The 26,070-nt window shown below is 41.0% G+C and overlaps 3 protein-coding genes across 3 annotated transcripts; 2 read left to right on the top strand and 1 right to left on the bottom strand.

Moving 5' to 3' along the window:
- Positions 1-11,350: 11,350 nt before the first annotated feature.
- Positions 11,351-15,125, top strand: LOC110458990 (dentin sialophosphoprotein-like). Its single transcript, XM_021511007.1, has 4 exons — positions 11,351-11,519; positions 12,305-12,387; positions 14,167-14,485; positions 14,533-15,125. The coding sequence occupies exons 1-4, from the start codon at positions 11,351-11,353 to the stop codon at positions 15,123-15,125; spliced, it is 1,164 nt and encodes a 387-aa protein (XP_021366682.1).
- LOC110458997 lies at positions 12,312-25,210 on the top strand. Its single transcript, XM_021511012.1, has 8 exons — positions 12,312-12,431; positions 20,091-20,277; positions 20,495-20,620; positions 22,283-22,493; positions 23,795-23,973; positions 24,166-24,230; positions 24,483-24,577; positions 24,786-25,210. Exons 4-8 carry the CDS (start codon positions 22,481-22,483, stop codon positions 24,917-24,919), a joined length of 486 nt encoding a protein of 161 aa, XP_021366687.1. The 5' UTR covers positions 12,312-12,431; positions 20,091-20,277; positions 20,495-20,620; positions 22,283-22,480; the 3' UTR covers positions 24,920-25,210.
- LOC110458991 lies at positions 20,866-21,447 on the bottom strand. The gene has a single exon (XM_021511008.1). It carries the CDS (start codon positions 21,445-21,447, stop codon positions 20,866-20,868), a length of 582 nt encoding a protein of 193 aa, XP_021366683.1.
- Positions 25,211-26,070: the final 860 nt, after the last annotated feature.

Here is a 26,070-nt window from a genome sequence, read left to right on the forward strand (position 1 = left end):
TTCGCATTAAAACGGCATTAATTGTTTAATGCAATGGTACGCAGTAGTGACTGTCGTTGAATTTATAGAAGATGGAATAATTTCTGATCCCATCAAATTACACAATTTAGAAGATGAGGAGAGTGGAGAGGACGGGGCCACAAAGAAATTAGAGAAGGGAGACATTTGTCTAGCTCCATACAATTATGGAAAAAAATATCCTGCAAAAATTTTAAGATTATCAGGTACAGTGATTTCTCCAGGATTTAGTCAGGAATTTGTAAGAGGTGAATTTGCCATACAAAAAAGTTTTTTGGCCAAATTCAAACAAAAGTTGAAAGTGTATAAAACTGGTTTTTAGTATCAGGCGGACATATATTGTATTATACAAAATGGCTGACAAAATATGTACGAAACGAGACTATATCGGCACCTTCAGCGAATACTGTTTATATGAATTTTCCAATTATAACGGTCTAAAACATAGAAGATATCCATATAAATTGGAGTTATTTGTGGTCAGTCAGGTAATTGTATAGCCACGAATAGGTGAATAAAACTGCGACCACAACAGATTTTTTTTTGAGGAAAAAAGGTGGAGGTACCCTTATTAGAACAGGTGCCCTTAAAAGGATGTATATATTTTAAGTTTTACGGTAATTGTTTTTAAAATTATTTAATATTTATTTTCAGAGGATAAAGCCACTATTATGAAGGTACAAGCTACTGTTTCTCAGAAGAATGTAGGCAAAGGTGAGGTCTCTAAGAGATTGGTTTTAGACTTCGTTTGTGGGAAAAACCTACCTAGTCAAACCAAGATAATCGATATATGTATAAAATTAGGGCTGTTCCAGGATTAAATGTGGGGGGGAGTCGGGCGGCAAGTGAATTGTTTTTTTATGGGTGGTGGGGTCAACACTTAATTACATTTTATGTGTGGTGGGTAACCTAATAATAAATTGAAATATATGGGTGGTTGGATCAACATAAAACCCAGAAAATAAAATTGTCTTGGTAAAACAGACCCAGGAAATTAAATTGTGTGGTCAAACAATTCTTGTGTTTGTATTATCAAATAGTTTTATATATCTTTCAGGGAAAACGAAACCATCTGATGATGCCCAAAAAAAAACCTAAAAAGGGGGGAACAAAGAGAAAGAAAAGTTCTACTACCATCGTCGAAAAGGAGCTTATGCGCAATGAGAACGAGGCCGCCATTCACTCGGTATTAAAGAAGTCAAAAGTAATAGCGGAAAAAATGGTAGAAGTTGAGGAACTTTTAAATTTTAGACAGAATATTGACCATCCACTGCAAAGTAGTACGCCAACACGCCAGGATTCCACTCGTACTCGTATCTCTACGCCCTCACCAACACACCATGATTCCACTCGTATCTCTACGCCGTCACACAGAATGCCAAGTCGCCAAGATTCCACTCGTACTCGTATCTCTACGCCGTCACACAGAACGCCAACACACCAAGATTCTACTCGTACTCGTATCTCTACGCCTTCACACAGAACGCCAACACGCCAAGATGCTACTCGTACTCGTATCTCTACGCCGTCACGCCGAACGCGAGCACGCCAAGATTCTACTCGTACTCGTTTCTCTACGCCGTCACGCAGAACGCCAACACGCCAAGATTCTACTCGTACTCGTATCCCTACACCATCATGCCAAGATTCTACTCGTACTCGTATCTCTACGCCTTCACACAGAACGCCAACACGCCAAGATGCTACTCGTACTCGTATCTCTACGCCGTCACGCCGAACGCCAACACGCCAAGATTCTACTCGTACTCGTATCTCTACACCGTCAAGCAGAACGCCAACACGCCAAGATTCTACTTGTACTCGTATCTCTACGCCATCACACAGAACGCCAAGATTCTGCTCGTACTCATATCTCTATGCCGTCACACAGAACGCCAACCCGCCAAGATTCTACTCGTACTCGTATCTCTACGCCGTCAAACAGAACGCCAACACGCCAAGATTCTACTCGTACTCGTTTCTCTACGCCGTCACGCAGAACGCCAACACGCCAAGATTCTACTCGTACTCGTAGCTCTACGCCGTCAAGCAGAACGCCAACACGCCAAGATTCCACTCCTATCTCTACGCCCTCGCCAACACATCAAGATTCAACTCGTATCTCTACGCTGTCACACAGAACGCCAACACGCCAAGATTCCACTCCTATCTCTACGCCCTCGCCAACACATCAAGATTCAACTTCTATCTCTACGCTGTCACACAGAACGCCAACACGCCAAGATTCCACTCGTACTTGTATCTCTCCGCCGTCACGCAGAACGCCAACACGCCAAGATTCTACTCGGACTCGTATCTCTACGCCATCAAGCAGAACGCCAACACGCCAAGCTTCTACTCGTACTCGTATCTCTACGCCATCACACAGAACGCCAAGATTCTGCTCGTACTCATATCTCTATGCCGTCACACAGAACGCCAACACGCCAAGATTCTACACTCGTATCTCTACGCCATCAAGCAGAACGCCAACACACCAAGATTCTACTCGTACTCGTATCTCTACGCCATCCCACAGAACGCCAAGATTCTACTCGTACTCATATCTCTATGCCGTCACACAAAACGCCAACACGCCAAGATTCTACTCGTACTCGTATCCCTACACCATCATGCCAAGATTCTACTCGTACTCGTATCTCTACGCCCTCCCCAACACCCCATGATTCCACTCGTATCTCTACGCCGTCACACAGAATGCCAAGTCGCCAAGATTCCACTCGTACTCGTATCTCTACGCCGTCACACAGAACGCCAACACGCCAAGATTCTACTCGTACTCGTATCTCTACGCCATCACACAGAACGCCAAGATTCTACTCGTACTCATATCTCTATGCCGTCACACAGAACGCCAACACGCCAAGATTCTACTCGTACTCGTATCTCTCAACTTCTATCTCTACGCTGTCACACAGAATGCCAACACGCCAAGAATCCACTCCTATTTCTACGCCCCCGCCAACACATCAAGATTCAACTCGTATCTCTACGCCGTCACACAGAACGCCAACACGCCAAGATTCCACTCGTACTCGTATCTCTACGCCCTCGCCAACACATCAAGATTCAACTTCTATCTCTACGCTGTCACACAGAATGCCAACACGCCAAGAATCCACTCCTATTTCTACGCCCTCGCCAACACATCAAGATTCAACTCGTATCTCTACGCCGTCACACAGAACGCCAACACGCCAAGATTCCACTCGTACTCGTATCTCTACGCCGTAACGCAGAACGCCAACACGCCAAGATTACACTCGTACTCGTATCTCTACGACGTCAAGCAGAATGCCAACACGCCAAGATTCTACTCGTGCTCGTATCTCTACGCCGTCAAGCAGAATGCCAACACGCCAGGATTCCACTCGTACTCGTATCTCTACGCCCTCACCAACACACCATGATTCCACTCGTATCTCTACGCCTTCACACAGAACGCCAAGTCGCCAAGATTCCACTCGTACTCGTATCTCTACGCCGTCACACAGAACGCCAACACGCCAAGATTCCACTCGTACTCGTATCTCTACGCCCTCGCCAACACACCAAGATTCTACTCGTATTCGTATCTCTACGCCATCACGCAGAACGCCAACATGCCAAGATTCTACTTGTACTCGTATCTCTTTTCTCTACGCCGTCACGCAGAACGCCAACACGCCAAGCTTCTACTCGTACTCGTATCTCTACGCCGTCAAGCAGAACGCCAACACACCAAGATTCTAATTGTACTCGTATCTCTACGCCGTCACACAGAACGCCAACATGCCAAGATTCTACTCGTACTCGTATCTCTACGCCATCAAGCAGAACGCCAACATGCTAAGATTCTACTTGTACTCGTATCTCTACGCCGTCACACAGAACGCCAACATGCCAAGATTCTACTCGTACTCGTATCTCTACGCCATCACGCCAAGATTCTACTCGTACTCGTATCTCTACGCCGCCACACAGAACGCCAACACGCCAAGATTCTACTCGTATTCGTATCTCTACGCCGTCAAGCAGAACGCCAACACACCAAGATTCTAATTGTACTCGTATCTCTACGCCGTCACACAGAACGCCAACACACCAAGATTCTACTCGTATTCGTATCTCTACGCCATCAAGCAGAACGCCAACATGCCAAGATTCTACTTGTACTCGTATCTCTACGCCGTCACACAGAACGCCAACACGCCAAGACTCTACTCGTACTCGTATCTCTACGCCGTCACACAGAACGCCAACATGCCAAGATTCTACTCGTACTCGTATCTCTACGCTGTCAAGCAGAACGCCAACACGCCAAGATTCTACTCGTACTCGTATCTCTACGCCCTAACCAACACACCATGATTCCACTCGTATCTCTACGCCGTCACACCGAATGCCAAGTCGCCAAGATTCCACTCGTACTCGTATCTCTACGACGTCAAGCAGAATGCCAACAAGCCAAGATTCTACTCGTACTCGTATCTCTACACCATCACGTAGAACCCCAACACGCCAAGATTCTACTCGTACTCGTATCTCTCCGCCGTCACAAGCCAAGATTCTACTCGTACTCGTATCTCTACCCCATCACGTAGAACGCCAACACGCCAAGATTCTACTCGTACTCCTATCTCTACGCCCTCGCCAACACATCAAGATTCAACTCGTATCTCTACGCCGTCACACAGAACGCCAACACGCCAAGATTCTACTCGTACTCGTATCTCTACGCCGTCACAAGCCAAGATTCTACTCGTACTCGTATCTCTACACCATCACGTAGAACGCCAACACGCCAAGATTCTACTCGTACTCGTATCTCTACGCCCTCACCAACACACCATGATTCCACTCGTATCTCTACGCCTTCACACAGAACGCCAACACGCCAAGATGCTACTCCTACTCGTATCTCTACGCCGTCACGCAGAACGCCAACACGCCAAGATTCTACTCGTACTCGTATCTCTGCTCCGTCACACAGAACCCCAACACGCCAAGATTCTACTCGTACTCGTATCTCTACGCCGTCAAGCAGAACACCAACACGCCAAGATTCTACTCGTACTCGTATCTCTGCGCCGTCAAGCAGAACGCCAACACGCCAAGATTCTACTCGTACTCGTATCTCTACGCCCTCACCAACACACCATGATTCCACTCGTATCTCTACGCCTTCACACAGAACGCCAACACGCCAAGATTCCACTCCTATCTCTACGCCCTCGCCAACACATCAAGATTCAGCTCGTATCTCTACGCTGTCACACAGAACGCCAACACGCCAAGATTCCACTCCTATCTCTACGCCCTCGCCAACACATCAAGATTCAGCTCGTATCTCTACGCTGTCACACAGAACGCCAACACGCCAAGATTCTACTCCTACTCGTATCTCTACACCGTCACCCAGAACGCCAACACGCCAAGATTCTACTCGTACTCGTTTCTCTACGCCGTCACGCAGAACGCCAACACGCCAAGATTCTACTCGTACTCGAATCTCTACGCCGTCAAGCAGAACGCCAACACGCCAAGCTTCTACTTGAACTCTTATCTCTACGCCGTCACACAGAACGCCAACACGCCAAGTTTCTACTCATACTCGTATCTCTACACCGTCACGCAGAACGCCAACACGCCAAGATTCTACTCGTACTCGTTTCTCTACGCCGTCACGCAGAACGCCAACACGCCAAGATTCTACTCGTACGCGTATCTCTACGCCGTCAAGCAGAACGCCAACACGTCAAGATTCTACTCGTTCTCGTATCTCTACGCCCTCACCAACCCACCATGATTTCACTCGTATCTCTACGCCTTCACCCAGAATGCCAAGTCGCCAAGATTCCACTCGTACTCGTATCTCATGCCAAGTCGCCAAGATTCCACTCGTACTCGTATCTCTACGCCCTCGCCAACACATCAAGATTCAGCTCGTATCTCTACGCTGTCACACAGAACGCCAACACGCCAAGATTCTACTCATACTCGTATCTCTACGCCGTCACGCAGAACGCCAACACGCCAAGATTCTACTCGTTCTCGTATCTCTACGCCCTCACCAACACACCATGATTTCACTCGTATCTCTACGCCTTCACACAGAATGCCAAGTCGCCAAGATTCCACTCGTACTCGTATCTCATGCCAAGTCGCCAAGATTCCACTCGTACTCGTATCTCTACCCCCTCGCCAACACATCAAGATTCAACTCCTATCTCTACGCTGTCACACAGAACGCCAACACGCCAAGATTCCACTCCTATCTCGACGCCCTCGCCAACACATCAAGATTCAACTCGTATCTCTACGCCGTCACACAGAACGCCAACACGCCAAGACTCTACTCGTACTCGTACTCGTATCTCTACTCCATCACACAGAACGCCAACACGCCAAGATTCTACTCGTTCTCGTACTCGTATCTCTACTCCGTCACACAGAACGCCAACACGCCAAGATTCTACTCGTACTCGTACTCGTATCTCTACTCCGTCACACAGAACGCCAACACGCCAAGATTCTACTCGTACTCGTATCTCTCCGCCGTCACGCAGAACGCCAACACGCCAAGATTCTACTCTTACTCGTACTCGTATCTCTACTCCGTCACACAGAACGCCAACACGCCAAGATTCTACTCGTACTCGTATCTCTACGCCGTCACACAGAAGGCCAACACGCCAAGATTCTACTCGTACTCGTAACTCTACACCCTCAAGCAGAACGCCAACACGCCAAGATTCTACTCGTACTCGTATCTCTCCGCCGTCACGCCGAACGCCAACACGCCAAGATTCTCCTCGTACTCGTATCTCTACGCCGTCACGCAGAACGCCAACACGCCAAGATTCTACTCGCACTCGTATCTCTACGCCGTCAAGCAGAACGCCAACACGCCGAGATTACACTCGTACTCGTATCTCTATGCCGTCATGCAGAACGTCGCCACGTAGCATCAATCCTTTGCAAAAATCTTGCCAGAATTCAACATTTTCAGCGCCGTGCACACTATCTCTTCCCCAACCTACATATACACCATCTTGCAGAACAGTGCTATTTGAAGATGTATCACCAGTAAAATCATGGGACGGAACATTCGTAAACAGTATGGGTGTTTTACTAGACATGGATAACCAACTTCAACCAAATGTGACCTCTTTAAATGACCAGGAAGATGATCATGGCACAATGTTCCATCAGAGGCAATGGAGTAAGTATATAATAAGATTATACAGCAGATTGTTTGTTGATTGGTTTATTATCTCCCTCCAGGTCATATTTGCATAAATTATTGAAATTTGATTATTCAGTCAATTTTGACAGGTTTTCACCTAGTTTCTCTTAGCTTCCATAGAGCGCACTCTTGAACAAACTTTATATTTCTCTTAAAGATGTATTACAGGTGCCTACACATTATCCTATGATATTAAGTTTGTTCAAGCATGCACTCTATAGTTTCTAGGAGAAAAACTATGCAAAATATCCCAATATTCACTGAATATTCAAATTTTTCTAATTTATGCCAATTTGAACTTGTTACCATGGCAACAATAATTAGAAATATAAATAAATATTTTCATAATAGTATTTAGGAAGTATTCAAAAAGAAACAGTCATTTCAAAGTTCATTTAAAGGTTTTGAATTTTGATGCATTTGGGGGCCAAAACAGGCCCAAACCATACATAGTCCTTTCTAGATTAAATAAAGATGCAGAGAGAGATGAGAAATCTGTAAAACAAATCCTCAACTCTTCTTCTGCAAGGACCCTTAGCATACCCAGATGAAAAAAAGTTTCTACAAAATGTTGTGTATGGTATGGTTGATAAAGTCACGGTAGTAAAGAAGGACAAACTCTTAATCCTCTTGGGATTGAAGATGTTGCAGAAGGTTGGGAAAGAGAGGGTTGCTAATGTCAGACAAAAACTTAGGGAGCTGGGACATCTTATTTGTGTACTGAATAAGTCTGCAAAGGAACAGTCCAAGGATCTAACATTCAGCAGCTTTCCTACCCTTGGGAAGTTTGACATGATTTATAATCCACTCTTTGAAAAAGTTGTAAAACAATGAACAGGGAGAAACATTTATCAGAGGTTGGGAACAATGAACAGGGAGAAACATTTATCAGAGGTTGTGAACAATGATGGGAGAAACATTTATCAGAGGTTGTGAACAATGAACAGGGAGAAACATTAATCAGAGGTTGTGAACAATGAACAGGGAGAATCGAAACATTTATCAGAGGTTGTGAACAATGATGGGAGAAACATTTATCAGAGGTTGTGAACAATGAACAGGGAGAAACATTTAACAGAAGTTGTGAACAATATTTAAAACCAGCTTTGGCCCTGAAGCTTGGCCACTCATTGAGAAAGATTGCTCAAATCAAAGTTGGACAAGCATTACGGAACCAAGAGGACAAAGAGAACTTCACGAAAAAGAGTGGGCCGAAATAGCCAGCACCCAGGCGAAATGGGCAAACAAAATCATTAACTTTCTTTAACAGGACCAACTTGCAGACAAGATTAAACAAGAGGTCCATTGGACCTGTATCGCTCACCTGGTTTTATATTTAAGTCATTACAACTGAATGCATTAGTACATCTCGATATGAAATTTCCTCAAAACCAGACAAGATCTATGTCGTAACCCAACTTGGACGACAATATCTGACTTTCAACTAATCAGGGGCCTTCCTTGAGTTGCCATGTTAACAGATTTTGAAATAAGTAATATGCCAATTATTACAGAGTGTAATTAGACAATACTTTAATTTTCATTCAAATATAAGCTTTTATAAACCTAGAAACCAATTTTTAACAATTTATGAAAACTACACCATAGAATATGATAATCTAGCTGTACCATTTCTTAGGACCGCATTCAATTAAGAAATGTTTGTTCTTTCTCAATAATGTTTTTGACCAAATTTTGTACAATCCACTCAGGCAATTAGGGGGTATCAGCATCTTAAAGCAAAATATTAAATAATTTTCCTGTTTTGGGCCCGGTCTTTTTAGCCCCAGGGGTCAAACCAGTCTCATTTATTTAAGAAATGATTGCCCTTCCCCAATGAAGTTTCAGAGCAAATTTGGTTGAAATCTGCTCTGGCGTTTAGGAGGAGATGTGTTTTAAAGCAAATTTATCTAAGTTCCCCTTCAGGACCTTGGCCCCAGGGATAGAACCAACCTTATTTATTTAAGATATGATTGCCCTCCCCTAGTGATGCTTCAGGCTAAATTTGGTTGAAATCCTCTTTGGCGTTAAGGAGGAGATAGGTTTTAAAGAAAAAGTTGGCGACGGATGACGACGACGGAAGCTGCGCCACGGCATAAGCTCACTATATATATATAAAGGTCCTTCAGATGAGCTAAAAATGCGGTAGTATTCACAGGCAACAAAACCTCTTTTCACGCAGTTGTACTCGGATGTACACCAACGGGGAAATCTTGCCGTCCACTACTACAAAACTAAGACAGACTGGAAATTGTGTATGGTAAGGTAAACTTTTATGTAAATTACTATATGGAAAACATTATAAAGATTTCAAATTTAACACAACAGGAGTTCAGCTTTTCTTGTCGGAGAGGGATTTGGAGAGATGATGCAGGAATATCACCTCCGCCGGCTCAACCAGAACCTGTGCAATTGCAGATCAAGGAAAGAGGACTGTTGAAGTAAAACCCTCCATATTAAGTCCATTAAATTGCCAACCTGGATTACTCAACGGCAAAACCTAAGAACAAATGCAGGACCTTGTATGTCACACTGACACACTGTTAAATTGTGTACACATTTTGTCGATAAGTTTGCTCAGCATGGAATATTTCAGGACCCACGGAAGAATTTGTGGACCGGCCCCAAATAAAGCTAGAGCCCCAAAACCGAAATTTGGCTCCAGAGTGTATGAAACAATGGTTTCAATTGTAAAAGGAAAATTCCCTAAAGTATCCAAAACTGACATCTCTCAACGAGCGCAATGTGTTTAACAACTATAAAATGTCTGTAAGACATGAATGCCCCCTTTGTGTAGTTGATGAAAATCTTAATACATATTGAAACTAGAAAATGTCTGAAAGACATTTATATAAATGCCCCCGCTGCCATGTGAAATTAGTTTCAGTGTTCTATAAAAAGATACAACCACTTTGATCTTGATACCCTGAAACATGCACACACACAAGGCACTATTTACACTTAAAGTTGATTTTAATATTCATATGTTTTTTCTGTATGTTATTACCATCTCCATAACATATTGAATGAAGTTGCTAAGTGTTTAAATTGAATCGGTAGATGATTTTCTATATATAGCGAGTGTGACCTTGGCCTTGACCTTGGATCCCTGAAATAAAACGATGTCAAAAGTATACCCATACTTGACCTTTGTATAAAGTTTGACCAAAATCTGTCAAAGAATGAAGTTGCTAAGTGTTTACATTGAATCGGGACGGGACAGGACGATTTTCTATATATAGTAAGTGTAACCTTGGCCTTGACCTTGGATCCCTGCAATACAACGATGTCCGAAGTATACTCATACTTGACCTTTGTATAAAGTTTGAAGAAAACCTGTCAAAGAATGAAGTTGCTAAGTGTTTACATTGAATCGGGACGGGACGGACATATAACTACCATTGTTGTTTCATATGCAAAACTTTGTCAAACAATATCGTCAAACATTTGCTCACGCATAAAGGAAACAAAACAGGTCAAGTCACTCAAGAACTCCGAGAGTAAAGATTTAGCTAAACATAGGCAAGCTTTATTTAGAAATATGGGAGACCATCTTCACAACCACTCCGTAGGAAGAAGGCAGGGAAAGAAGAGTTAATCATTGCAAAGAAAAGAGCACTTTCAAATCGGATGATTATGGGCCTTGCCCAAATTGTGTGCAATGGATAAGAATAGAGTTATATAACAGTAAACACCAGAAGGTATGCCCGTCAAGAAGAGCAAGCGAGAAGCAGATGTCCAAAGGGGAAGCACTTGTGAGATTCTCTGTGTTAATTTGTGACATAAAAGAGGGTCCATCCAGTAAACTACTATCTGAAGTATATCCAATCATGATGCGAAATGAACTCACTGCAACAGCATAAGGCGACCAGTTGATAGTCGCGTTAGGTTATAACTGGTTTCGACGAAATCAGGGGAATAAGCTAGTTGAAAAGAACAACTTACACATCTTCTAGAATGATGGGCACAGCAAGGTTGCATCAGAATTTGAGATCTTTGAGCGGAACAAATATGGCGATGATGAACTATATTGTTCCCGCTTTGTTTGATAAAATGTGTCAAGCCGCGCTTTCATGTGCAACTATGGAAAATGATGATGAGGAAGACTTGAAATTCCCTACAGCTGCAGTCAAGATGGGTCATGATGTTTGCAGGCTGACCAACATTAAACTTGGAATTGCAATACGCACAGGGAATCAGGAAATGAAAAAAGAATCTGAAGACTTCTTAAGTTTGATGAGGATTGATTCCAGTAAAATATCTACCCAATGATTTAACTCAAATAGTACTAAATAGGCTGCATTTTCTCCAACACCCACATAGAATTTCTTTTTTTCTGAATTCTTCCGGTTGGATTTATATTTTACTGGAATAGCCCTAAATATTGAAACAATATTTAACAGAATGGCAAAATGGTCCCTATCCTTGTACCAGAAGATACCCAAAAACCACTCGCATTCATCACAGCAAAAGATGTAAGACGAGCAGTTGGTGTAAAAACCTGGAATACATTACGTATTTGCAAACACTGGTAAAATATTTTTGTTATACTTTTAGCTAAAATTCATTTTATTATAAAGGGTGTGCAATTAAAATGTAATGGGCCAAATGAAGGCTGGATGCCACACAGGGTTAGAAGCTTATAAGGTTAGATGCATTCTGTTGTTGTTCCTGCGAGTTCAGTTTGGCTTTGAAATTGGTCCGGTATTGTAAAAAACATAACGGAGGAAATTTGACAAAGGAACAAAAAAAAATCTTTAAAGGGACAATTCAGTCCCCAACATTTTTTAATTCAAATAGAATCGAAAAAATATATATATCCATTCGGTACAATAAACAGATACCAAACTGGTCTATGGAATCTCCATTGTCCATAGACCAATTGTCTTTACAAAATTAAAAGATATTTTAAGACACTGCATGTTGCTTGAAATTCAAAATAATGTTTGATGATGTTTGCACTCAATTTTGAATAAGACCTAATGAAAATTCTTTATTATGTTAATTATCTTACTTATCTTATTCTGTGTGAACCAGGCGATGGTGTAATGAGGGCTTATGATTCTCTCAAAGAAGTTTGTGCCAAATTGAATCTTGGAGCCCCCGAGCGCATCACTTCTGTATCCTTGTATCCATGAGGAAGTACATTGCTACATTAAGCCAAGTAAGTGTGGTGGCCAAGCAGTTAACATATTATTTTATCCTAACAAGGGTGCCGGGCGCATGAAATTTNAAACAAAATTTTCCTGCTCACCAGCATCTTGTTTACCAAAACTATAATGAATTTTATGGACTATTATTGCCAGCAGCTTATTTACCTTCAGTACTAGTTTTATAGACCACCAACAGTTTGTTATTTTAGTGCAAATTCTTAAATCAATTGGTGCATTAGACATTGAATGAACAAAATCATTGTGTTTTTCAGTCAATGGTTTTAATATATAAGTCAAAGGGAAAATGTACCCTTTCAGTTCAGAAGTTGAGTACAATAAACCCCTACAAATTACATGAAAAAATGTACGTTTAATGTTAATGTATTTTGTATGAAAGTTGCATGACAAAGAGAAGCTGCGAACATCAGCTCATTTGTTGGGGAAAATTGAATAAAAATAAACAAATTCTGAAGTGGATGTAATTTTGTTAGATCTTGATTTTGGATCCCCGGGAACACTAGCTGTCACGAGGACTCTGAGGCTATGTGATTGGCTAAGACCATTAATGATCATTTTACTGTATAGTGTATTTTCATGCATGCAAACCTTTACTAACCCAACTATGTTTATGTTTGTAATTTTACCAAACTGTACGCTTTTAACATTTCTCTCTTGTACAGTATATCAATATTTCGAAAGTTAATTCTTGTGTATTCAGTGGATATTTACTGTTATGTTTAAGTTTATATCATCAGGACTACTTTAGCACTGAATATGTAGAGCTGTAGTGAATGGTAGTTGTAAATCGACTGTTCAAATATGGCTAACTATTAGTGATCAAAAAGATGCTTACAGCTAGTCAGCATCCAAGTGAGAATACTGTCAATGGGAGTAGGTTAGGACAGGTGACTGTTTGGGCCTCATGTGTTCTGATCAGGAACCATAACTTGAGGTCCAAGAAGATTAACTTAATTACCAGGAGATAATATAATTTTTTAGCTCTCCAATTCAAAGAATAGGGGGTAAGGGGGCTTATGTAGTCACCCTGACGTCAGCAGCATCCCACCATGAATGTTTAGGTTTTAGCAGTACTAGATCACAAATCTCAAGAGGCTGCTAGTTTTTAAATAATTTTAACATTCATAAGAATTTTTAAGTGATAAGTCAAACCGTATCAGACATATTTGTGAGAGCCAAAAGGGGTAAATTTCTGGTACATATTATTAATCTTTTAGGTTAAATTTTTTACAAGCACTTCTGGGTCACAAATGTTGAAAAAAAAAAATCAAATCCTCACTTTAATGTAGTTCTTCTGATCAAATAACTATCACACTAAAATGTAACATGTAAGTGTGCTGCATGTTTGATAAGTATTTGGTAGTTACACGAAATAGGTCATCAACAAGCGAGCTTTGCTGTTCCTGTTTCATGTTTTTAGAATCTTTAAAGAGGAAGCCAGCAACGTTTGATGCATTTTTGTCAGATTTAATTTGGGCCATCGAGAGAATTACTAAAAAAGGTATATTTCATTTCATCAGTCATTGTTTTAGGAATTTACTGAAATCATTTCCTTGGCAATGTTCTTCGAAACCTCATCTTCAAGCCTTCTGTGATGTAGTTTCATAGTAAGAAATTAACTTAAGTTAGAAAAGCTTTTTTTAAAAAGCATGCATTTTACCTAATGTCCTATGCCATGCAGGCTTTAATGCAATACAATAAAATACAAACTACTGCATTATTGTATAGGATGGCAATCAGCAGGAAATCAGAGAGTCAGTTGTAAGCCCTGATGGTTCCATGGAATCCGAGGATGGCAATCCACAAGGAACTACAGTGACAGTGGATGGCTCCAATGGTTCCATTGAATCTGAGGACAGCAATCCACAAGGAATTACAGTGACAGTGGACTGCTCCGATGGTTCCATGGAATCTGAGGATGGCAATCTACAAGGAACTACAGATACAGTGGACTGCTCCGATGGTTCCGGAGGATCCGAGGATGGCAATCAACAAGGAACTACAGTGACAGTGGATGGCTCCGATGGTTCCATGGAATCTGAGGATGGCAATCTACAGTAACTACAGATACAGTGGACTGCCCCGATGGTTCAGGGGGATCGGAGGATGGCAATCCACAAGGAACTACTGTGACAGTGGACGGCTCCGATGGTTCCGGGGAATCCGAGGATGGCAATCTACAAGAAACTACAGATACAGTGGACTGCGCCGATGGTTCCGGAGGATCCGAGGATGGCAATCCACAAGGAACTACTGTGACAGTGGACGGCTCCGATGGTTCCGGGGAATCCGAGGATGGCAATCCACAAGGAACTACAGTGACATCGGATGGCTCCGATGGTTCAATGGAATCTGAGGATGGCAATCTACAAGGAACTACAGATACAGTGGACTGCTCCGATGGTTCCATGGAATCTGAGGACAGCAATCCACAAGGAATTACAGTGACAGTGGACTGCTCCAAAGGTTCCATGAAATCTGAGGATGGCAATCTACAAGGAACTACAGATACAGTGGACTGCTCTGATGGTTCCGGAGGATCCGAGGATGGCAATCCACAAGGAACTACTGTGACAGTGGACGGCTCCGATGGTTCCATGGAAACCGAGGATGGCAATCAACAAGGAACTACAGTGACAGTTACTGGCCCGGATGGTTCCATAGAATCTGAGGATGGCAATCAATAGGCCAGAATAAAGATAGATGATTGGCAAAATAACAGCTACAAAAGAAAGTGATCATCGTTGAGAATTCAGCGAACACCTCTGACTCAGCTGACACCTCTGACACCTCTGACTCAGAAGTCTTTCCAATGTTGAGTAGACCAGCAAAGATGAGGAAATCACAATTGCTTAATAGTGATGATGATGATGATGAAGAAGCTTTGGATGATAAAAAAACAGCAAGAGACATTTCAAACAAAGACGTTTATGTGTCATTAGTCAACAACAAGCATGCAGGTGGATTTGAAGATTTTAACACATTTGACCCCTGTGACCTTGAAAAAACTTGATAGCCCTTCATCCCAGCAAACTACTGACGAAATATTATTATCCTAGGTCTCTTGGTTATTCAAAAGAAGTTGTTAAAAGGTTTTAAACATATATGACCCCTGTGACCTTGAATATAAGTAAAGGTCTTTTGTTTGAACAAACTTGGTAGCCCTTTATCCCAGCATGTTACTGGCCCAATATCATTATCCTAGGCTTATTGGTTATCCAGAAGAAGTTGTTTAAAGTTTTTAAACATATTTGACCCCTGTGACCTTGAATGTAAGTCAAGGTCATTTATTTGAACAAACTTGGTAGCCCTCTATTACAGCATGCTACTGGTCGAATAGCATCACCCTCGGCCTCTTAGTTATTGAGAAGCTGTTTAAAGGTTTTAAACATATTTGACCCCTGTGAATATAGGTAAAGGTCATTCATTTTAACAAAACTTAGTAGCCCTTTATCCTAGCATGTTACTGGCCAAATATCATTATCCTAGGCCTATAGGTTATTCAGAAGAGGTTATTTAAAGATTTTTTAAGTGACCCCTCCCAGTGGGCACAAAATGTATAGAGGTCGGGAGGACGTCGTATTATTGTCGCGACGTCGGCAACCTTAATCTTACGTCGGGACGATGTCATATTGTGGTCGCGACATCGGCAACCTTAATCTAATTTCAGGAGGACGTTTTTTCTAGACGTAATACCGACGTCTGCAACTGACATCGTGACGACGTCTGGTTTAGGTCGTACCCCAACTTATGCATATTAAATAAATATTGAAATGCATGTTATTTAAAATTATGAATAATAAATAACAATTGAAATACACGTTATTAAAGTATGTCTCTGTTACAGGATCATGCTTTACAAACCGTAGTCTTAAAATGATACGTTTACGAAGTGAAAATGTGCCATGGACACTTTAATTCGCTCAAGACAAACCGCTTATCTCCCTTTATTTGTGTTTCCTCTCCAATAGGGGTCACTACAAATCACGAAAACAACTTAACAAAGTGCATAAATATGCATTAGTATTACTTTACGCGTAGTTCATTTCTACTTCCGGTCCCTTTGTTCGTTGACCATCACTGACCACGACTGACCAGTGAATCAGCTATAATATATTATCATTTTTCCGCTGTTCCTCCACTTTTTACAAACTTCAAGGTATGTAACCCTTCTTATTTTTGTGTTTTTCAATCAATTACCGCAACTTAGCCTAGTGTGACCACTAACACGTGTTTCATTTGTTTTTGTTTACATGCATGCCATTGAATGGATTATGGACGAGTTCAGAATTGACTGCTCTCGCGCATACCGCGTAAAGTGAACTAGCATTTGCTATTACTGTAATAATTTCGCCATGAAATCAAATGACTTTGCTGAGTTAGGTTCCAATTACTTCAATATTCTTAAAAATATCGTGTTCTACGTGCCAGTTTTGTAATCACCTGGCGATCGAGCTCCATGTCCATGACATCTGCATCGTTATATATTACAACCTCTATCTGGCAGTATCATTGAGCATCTATATATGGTTGATTAGGACTCTATCTGGCAGTATCATTGGGCATCTATATATGGTTGACTAGGCTTCTATCTGGCAGTATCATTGGGCATCTATATATGGTTGACCAGGACTCTATCTGGCAGTATCATTGGGCATCTATATATGGTTGACCAGGACTCTATCTGGCAGTATCATTGGGCATCTATATATGGTTGACCAGGACTCTATCTGGCAGTATCATTGGGCATCTATATATGGTTGACCAGGACTCTATCTGGCAGTATCATTGATCATCTATATATGGGTGACTAGGACTCTATCTGGTAGTATCATTGAGCATCTATATATGTGGTTGACTAGGACTCTATCTGGCAGTATCATTGAGCATCTATATATGGTTGACTAGGACTGATTCCTGTGCATAGTTATGTACGTATTTGTAAATTTCTATGGTGAATAGTTGCTCTGAGTAAATGGATGGTTCTATAAACAGGCATACTAGTCTACGTAACATTGAGAAGGGACGTAACTCGTAAATTAGGTCTATAATTTATATATATTGGTATGCAGAATTCGATGCACCAAGTAGATAAGTTTAAGTATTAGTTCTTTTGAATGTTTAACATTTCCCATAATAATTGGTGACGATCAAATCATAATGTACAAATTAATGTACCAGGTAACGAGGTGTATAACTTGTTTATCTTGATATTATACTTTACAAATTGAGAATTTAATTTGTATTTTCTACAAAATAATTCTCGATGCATATGCGCAGCTCATTTAATTTGTCAATTTTAAAATTGGTGCTTTAATTTATAAATAGCCAACTTTAAAGTAAATTAAATGGCATACATTTCAGAAGCATGGAAGCTGATAAATAAAAACAAAAATAAGTGTTAGCACATTTAGTATAATTCAGTAATCGCTAATGTACTAAGTTTAAGCATGATGCATGGTTTTACATTGTGTTTATAGGTGATCAAATGGCTTACTTGCGACGCTGGAGAAAAGTAAATGCAGCAGTTACTGTTGAATTGGAATCCAGTAGTGAAGATGAAAGCATTGTGCATGAGGCACCTGTTGTTAACAAGTGTGAACATGAACAAATCAGACCTACATCTGAGCCTTCTTCCTCAAATGATCTTACAGAAACAGAATAGTCCAGTGGACATGAAGGAGATGATTCAATGTTCAATAAAATGGGACGACTCATCTGATTCTGAGGATGATACATGTATTCCTGGTCTGACTACCCGATTCATCGAATATAAGGGAAAAGCTAGCTGAATGGGCAACAAAAAATCATCAGACAAGAGCTAGCATTAATGAGCTACTAGGAATATTGAGAGATGAAGATATCCCCGTACCAAAAGATGCTAGAACTCTATTGCAAACCCCAAGAGAAATCCCCATTGAGAATAGGTGCAGAGGGAAATACACATTTCGGCTTGGAGGCAGGGATAATAAAGTGAGAGAATTCCTGATCGCATTGACCTGCTTGTAAACATTGATGGAATTCCACTTTTCAAGTCATCTGGAACCCAGTTTTGGCCAATTATTTGTACTTTTGACAATTACAAACCATTTGTTGTATCCCTTTTTTATGGAGAAAAGAAACCAAACTCTGTAGGTGACTTCTTGGAAAATTTCCTAACAGAGTACACAAAACTTTAGGCAAATGGAATAGTGTTCAAAGATACTGCTATCAAAACACAAATAAAGGCTTTTGTTTGTGATGCACCTGCAAAATGCACAAAGGGACATACTGGTTACTATGCGTGTGAACGTTGTGTGACCAAAGGAACTTGGCAAAACAACAGGGTCGTATTCAATGGAGACTTTCCTGAAAGAACTGACACAAAATTTGAAAGTTGTGAATACACCGACCATCAGATTTGTATTTCACCCTTAGCTGAAGCTAAATGTCCATGTGTAACAGGCTTCTGTTTGGACTAAATGCACCTAGTTTGTCTTGGAGTTGTGAAACGAATTGTTTGGTTTTTCAAACATGGTCCTGCAACATGTAAGCTGTCACAGCGGCATATAGGAGACATTTCTTCAAGTCTTGTTAGCTTTTCTGGAACACTGCAATCAGAGTTTGCAAGACAACCTCGACCACTCGCAGAACATGAACGATGGAAGGCAACAGAATTCCGTCAGTTTCATCTGTACACCGGACCTATCGTGTTGAAAGGAATTCTTCACAAAACAGCTTATCACCACTTTCTGTGTCTTACTGTAGCAGTCTCCATTCTCCTGGATTCTGATAGTATGAAGAGAGAAGCTTATCTTGGCTATGCAGGACAATTGCTGAACTATTTTGTAGACAATAGTCCAGATATTTACTCGGAGTCCTTCCTTGTCTACAATGTACATGGACTAAAACACCTTGCCAATGACGTCAGGATATTCCAGTGTTCACTAAATTCAATTTCGGCATTTCCATTTGAGAATCACCTCCAGATTTTAAAAACGATTAGTGAAATCTGCCAATAATCCGATTGGCTAAGTTGGAAAGCGAATATCGGAGATTGAATATGCTGGAACCCAGACAAGCAATGCTTATTCTAGCCTTGCATATATTTCGTCCAACAAAAGGAATGGCTGTCTCTTGTTGAAGAATGAGGACTTTGCATTTGTGCTGGAAAAGAAGGATGATGGAAAACTGGCGTGTAATGTCATTAATCAAACTGACAACTTGTTCACTGCGCCTTGTGAATCCAAATTGATTAACATCACCTTCATTAGAAATTTCCAAAGATCACAACGCAGACTGGTGGATCCTTCAGAAGTCCTCAGGAAAGTTGTATGCTTGCCTTATGAAAGAGGATTTGTACTTGCTCCTCTGCTGCACGGCATGGAACGACATAAAGGGACATAAAGATCTAGGATAGCAGCATGGCAAAAAGTATAGGAGCATGGTGCAATGCTGCAAAAAACAGCCTGTGGAGAACACTGGACAGTCTTTGGTTATTAGTTTTTATTCTTCTCATGATCACTGCATTGTAATGGCTGCAAATTGACAACATAAGCACCTAATAATAAATTTAAAAAATTATCAGTCTTTTAACTTAAAGTTGTATCATTCTCACACGTTTTATTTTTTTTATAAACAATTTGTCATATCATGGTTTTTTTACCTTTTAGAATGCTTTGGGTATGCGCCGCCTGGAAGGAAGAAGGGAGGGAAGAGGAAGGGACTGTTCCAAGTAATTGGATCAGAGATGAGACGGTCCATTGGCCAAATGTCACTAATGTGCTGAGAGCCATGACCTCAGGAAAGGTCCCAAATGCCTCATGGCAAATGTTCTTATTAAGGAGAAATTAATATCAGGTACAGTATTTATCACATCTTTTTTTCATTCTGGTCATGTTTGTTTTTTATCCGCAATTACTATCTGAATTTCAATTTCGGTATGGTTATTTAATTTTTTGGCTTTATCAAGCAATAGTAAATTGTCAGTAGTATACATGCTTTGCAGTGATGATGGAGTGTAACTAACTGTTGCTATTCAAATTACATACTCACTAGTTATGTTTATCTTACACAGAGAGCAGAGCCGAGTGTGAATCATACGATCTCACTTCAGCTGTAGAGACAGAGGATGAGAAGGAGGAAAATGACCAACGAGTTTCAAGAGAAAGAAAAAGGCGTGTTTTTAGTGACTTTTACACTGGTGAGCAAACAAACTTCTTTCTTTTTACTATATCATTATATGTTTGTCCCAAGTGACCTTTTTGTATTGATGGGCTGTTAGGCATATAATAATAATGATATGTTCGAGTGTATTAATATGTGTTGCCGAGTCTTGTTGACGGCAGGCATCAAACTCAATTACTCTCACAGAACTTGAGTCAAAATGCTACACAAATATATGTCGGTATCTTGTATTTTTTTCCTTGCAGCACTACACGCTCTACCTCAACCACCATCAAAACTCAGGTCAAAGGCACCAAACCCCATCACTCCTCCAAGGCGTGAAACGTCCCCTAGAAGGAATGTAACGCTGTCTCCTCCAAGGTGTGCAACGTGGCCTTCTCCAACGCGTACATTTATAACACCAGTTTGAATGAGTGTAACGCCACCTCCTGTAAGGCGTCTAGCATCAGTTCCAAGGGGTGTAACGCCGCCTCCTGTAAGGCGTCTAGCATCCGTTCCAAGGAGTGTAACGCCGCCTCCTGTAAGGCATCTAGCATCAGTTCCAAGGAGTGTAACGCCACCTCCTGTAAGGCGTCTAGCATCAGTTCCAAGGGGTGTAACGCCGCCTCCTGTAAGGCGTCTAGCATCCGTTCCAAGGAGTGTAACGCCGCCTCCTGTAAGGCATCTAGCATCAGTTCCAAGGAGTGTAACGCCGCCCCCTGTAAGGCGTCTAGCATCAGTTCCAAGGAGTGTAACGCCGCCTCCTGTTAGGCGTCTAGCATCAGTTCCAAGAAGTGTAACGCCACCTCCTGTAAGGCGTCTAGCATCAGTTCCAAGGGTGTAACGCCACCTCCTGTAAGGCATCTAGCATCAGTTCCAAGGAGGGTAACGCCGCCTCCTGTTAGGCGTCTAGCATCAGTTCCAAGAAGTGGAACGCCACCTCCTGTAAGGCGGCTAGCATCAGTTCCAAGGCGTGTAACGGCGCCTCCTGTAAGGCGTCTAGCATCAGTTCCAAGAAGTGTAACGCCACCTCATGTAAGGCGTCTAGCATCAGTTCCAAGGAGTGTAACGCCACCTCCTGTAAGGCGTCTAGCATCAGTTCCAAGTGTGTAACGCCACCTCCTGTAAGGCATCTAGCATCAGTTCCAAGGCGTGTAACGCCGCCTCCTGTAAGGCGTCTAGCATCAGTTCCAAGGAGTGTAACGCCACCTCCTGTAAGGCGTGTAGCATCAGTTCCAAGGCGTCTAGCATCAGTTCCAAGGAGTGTAACGCCACCTCCTGTGTAAGGCGTCTAGCATCAGTTCCAAGGAGTGTAACGCCACCTCCTGTAAGGCGTCTAGCATCAGTTCCAAGGAGTGAAACGCCGCCTCTTGTAAGGCGTCTAGCATCAGTTCCAAGGAGTGTAACGCCACCTCCTGTGTAAGGCGTCTAGCATCAGTTCCAAGGAGTGTAACGCCACCTCCTGTAAGGCATCTAGCATCAGTTCCAAGGAGTGTAACGCCACCTCCTGTAAGGTGTCTAGCATCAGTTCCAAGGAGTGTAACGCCACCTCCGTTGCACACACATAGGTTGACACTTGCTTTAGATATGTTAAATCTACTAAAAGAAAATTATTTGGAGCTATCATAATGACTATGATATGTCTTGTTTATGGGACTTTTTGTATAAATTTTCAATTTGTATTTCAATATCACATCAGGCTTGAGAGCTAACAACAGGATGGAGCCAAGAAGGAAATCTCCTACAGGATGGTCGGAAAGACTTGGTCACTAGCATCCAGCCCCTCTCCTCTTCCTACATTAGCATCTCCAAGAAGGTCACCAAGAAGGCACAGTGCCAATAGAACAATCGAGCAGTCCTCATCCAGACATATACCAGGGGCACTTCGGCATATCCAATGTCAACGGCAAGTAAGTAATGAACCAAAATCTCAGCCATGGCGGGTTTTGGTCGTTTTTTTTGCATTCAGATTCCTCTCAATATCACTGCAGTATTTGTATGCTCTTAAAATATACAAAATAAACGACCAAATTCAATTCTATTCAGTTGTTTGGTTGTTTGTGTTTCTTCTCGGCCCAACGAGCTTGCCCAGCTGACTGAAGTCATGTATAATAGACAATTAGAATGTAATTTTAATATATTTTATACATGCTGATGTTTCTTTTCATTGTTATAACAAATGATCTGTTGATTTTTAGCTGTTCTTATATAATGAACAGGAAGTATGTTGCTACATCTGATATGTTGACGTGTTGTGTCACTTAGTGAAAATATGTTATGTGTTGTGTCACTCGGTGAAAATATGTTGACATGTTGTGTCACTCGGTGAAAATATGTTGGTGTGTTGTGTCACTCGGTGAAAATATGTTGATGTGTTGTGTCACTCGGTGAAAATATGTTGATGTGTTGTCACTCGGTGAAAATATGTTGGTGTGTTGTATCACTCTGTGAAAATATGTTGACCTGTTGTGTCACTAGGTGTAAATATGTTGACGTGTTGTGTCACTAGGTGTAAATATGTTGACGTGTTGTGTCACTAGGTGTAAATATGTTGACGTGTTGTGTCACTCGGTGAAAATATGTTGACGTGTTGTGTCACTAGGTGAAAATATGTTGACGTGTTGTGTCACTCGTTGAAAATATGTTGGTGTGTTGTGTCACTCGGTGAAAATATGTTGATGTGTTGTGTCACTCGGTGAAAATATGTTGATGTGTTGTGTCACTCGGTGAAAATATGTTGATGTGTTGTCACTCGGTGAAAATATGTTGGTGTGTTGTATCACTCTGTGAAAATATGTTGACCTGTTGTGTCACTAGGTGTAAATATGTTGACGTGTTGTGTCACTAGGTGTAAATATGTTGACGTGTTGTGTCACTAGGTGTAAATATGTTGACGTGTTGTGTCACTCGGTGAAAATATGTTGACGTGTTGTGTCACCAGGTGAAAATATGTTGACGTGTTGTGTCACTAGGTGTAAATATGTTGACGTGTTGGGTCATTTGGTGCAAGTGTTAACACATGGCTGATAGGGGACCAAGTCTCTGGATAGTGAAATCAAGAAAAAAACTGAGGGTAAATCAAATTGAGCAGCTTAATTTTAGGGTAAATTAAGTAGAAATTTACTAGTATCGTTCTCTCTTACCAAATTGGAATGCCTAGATTGATTCTCATCTATTTTTCAAAACATTTTCATTGTTTGGTTATTTTCAGAATTTCAAAAGAAAGTTATGACCATGTTAGCAGACATCAGATTGGAACTGCATGAGCAACGGGAGGGAAAAGAAATGGCCATATCAGACCTTCAAACAATTCCCTTTCAGGCGCGAAGCATCGAGGAATTACAGAGGATCGATGACACGTTGAAAAGTCCTGAAGACTGTTTGAAAATGGTAGGTTAATTAAGGGCTGCAAATACGTTTATGTATCTCTATGTATTTGAAAATTGTACATGTATATAATTGTGAAAGAATTAAAATTTGCAAATTGGTGATATTATTTTAGGTGTTTGCAAGCTAATTTTGTATTGTCTTTATGTTGGAAAAACAAATATTCTAACTTAAGATATTTTCATTTTTCTTCAGACTATGGCCCTTGCATATGTTGGTGAAAGCAGCATCAATGAAAATGCCAGGAAAATCCTCCAGAAGTAAGTTTGAACATTTCAATATCTGTAATCGCTGTTAACCAAACTGTGTAACGTCATACAATTGTTATTTTGATGATTTACCAATGTATATTTATCAATTTATTTAGAAATAGAAATGAACACACTTTTGAAACTTGTGTTGAAAATGTTAACATCCAATGGAAAGCACATACCCAAGGTACAAGTACAATATCATGTATGATCACATAGATATAATCAAAAACATAATATTCCCTTTTGGTTGCATTTCAGGTTGATGACAAATGAAACCATGTCTGCCTACAGCATTAAAGGGAAGAAAGGAAAGCTAAGATTTCAGAATCTGAAATTGTTTCAAGTTGTGCTTGGTAATTAAGACTCTAATGTTTTATACAATTCATATACCGTTTATATTAATACATTTTTGAGTGTCCGATATATTCCTCCATGTGACTCTTTTGGCAAAATGTACATTTAAGTTTCGGAATGTATTGATATGTTTTAAAATTGTAAAACAGTTTATTCATGTCGTAAAATTTAACATATTTTATTAAGGTTTAATTCATTTAATTGCAGATGCTGCAGTCCGTACTATGCAATGTACAGAAACAACAGCAGAGACAGCCATGTCTGTAGCCTTAAAGTATGCCCCAGACAGGAGAGGAGGGGATGGAAGGAAGAAGGCTGATGGGGAGCTGCTTCTGTCATAATAAAAATATTATCATGACACTGAAATCAATTGTCTTTATTGCTTGATTTAATCATCTTTATTACGTAAATTTATGCAACAGGAAATTTTGATTTAGGATAACATTACGTTACAACAACGTTGTATAAACGTTACATAAACGTTGCATATACGTTATATATACGTCATATCACAACGTCTTCACAACGTTGGAAAAGACGTCTAGAAAACTTTCACTGACAACCTTACCACAACCAAATCCCAACGTCAGAAACCGACCTTATGGCAACGTTGCTACAACGTCATGTGCCCACTGGGCTGTGACCTTAAAAATGGATGAAGGTCATTCATTTGAACAAACTTGGTAGCCCTTCATCCCAGCATGTTACTGGGCAAATATCATCACCCTGGGCATTTTGGTTATTCAGAACCAGTGAACATTTTTAACATATTTGACCCCTGTGACCTTGAAAACAGGTGCAAGTCATTTATTTGAACAAACTTGGTAGCCCTTCATCACAGAAGCCTTCTACTATACGCTTTCGGGTTTGGTATAGCAACAGTCCGCTTTCACACTTCCTGTTTACTGATTAAAAACCTACAGACCGAGCGCCACTATTGTCGTGCGCAGCACTGACAGCCCAACTTTTCGAAACCACTATTGTGGCACGTAGCAGCCTAATTAAGGGTTAAGTTCAAGTTGTGAAATGCCAAGGTCATGTTCAGGTCAAATTTTGTATTGCTTAATATTCACAATCAAAGGTCAAAGTTCAATTCATTTTGTTGCAGAAGGAAACTGGAGAAGAAAATATCCGAGTTAATGCATGAGAAGGCAATAAAACCCCTAAAACAGCAGGTTGACAAACACCTATAGAGAGCACCAACTGTGCATTCAAAGCGAAGCGATGTGTCAACACACCCCAGGACAGCTAGTTGGCTTAAATAATTGCGTTCAGTCTGTCTAGATGAAGTAAAATTCATATTCATACTTTTGGGTTACATCAAGTTCTATGTTTATACATCATTTGTCAAGTCTGTCAAGATAACCTATTGAATAAAAGGTCAAAGTCATAACAGACCACCTTCAAATTACAATTGTGAGATGAAAAACTGGATAATATATATGCTCTTTAAATTATGATATAGTTTTCTAATCATTTGGTCTGCTGAGCT

This window comes from Mizuhopecten yessoensis, unplaced genomic scaffold (assembly GCF_002113885.1).
Source record: "Mizuhopecten yessoensis strain PY_sf001 unplaced genomic scaffold, ASM211388v2 scaffold9895, whole genome shotgun sequence".
NCBI classification, from domain to species: Eukaryota; Metazoa; Mollusca; class Bivalvia; order Pectinida; family Pectinidae; genus Mizuhopecten; species Mizuhopecten yessoensis.

Coding starts and splice junctions, on each gene's coding strand:
- LOC110458990 (XM_021511007.1), top strand. CDS start 11,351: ATGGAAAATGATGATGAGGAAGACTTGAAATTCCCTACAGCTGCAGTC. Junction 12,388..14,166: donor CCCCCGAGCGCATCACTTCT/GTATCCTTGTAT, acceptor ATTATTGTATAG/GATGGCAATCAGCAGGAAAT. Junction 14,486..14,532: donor TTCCATGGAATCTGAGGATG/GCAATCTACAGT, acceptor CCGATGGTTCAG/GGGGATCGGAGGATGGCAAT.
- LOC110458991 (XM_021511008.1), bottom strand. CDS start 21,447: ATGCCTTACAGGAGGTGGCGTTACACCCTTGGAACTGATGCTAGACGC.
- LOC110458997 (XM_021511012.1), top strand. Junction 24,231..24,482: donor GCCAGGAAAATCCTCCAGAA/GTAAGTTTGAAC, acceptor GTTGCATTTCAG/GTTGATGACAAATGAAACCA. Junction 24,578..24,785: donor ATTGTTTCAAGTTGTGCTTG/GTAATTAAGACT, acceptor ATTTAATTGCAG/ATGCTGCAGTCCGTACTATG.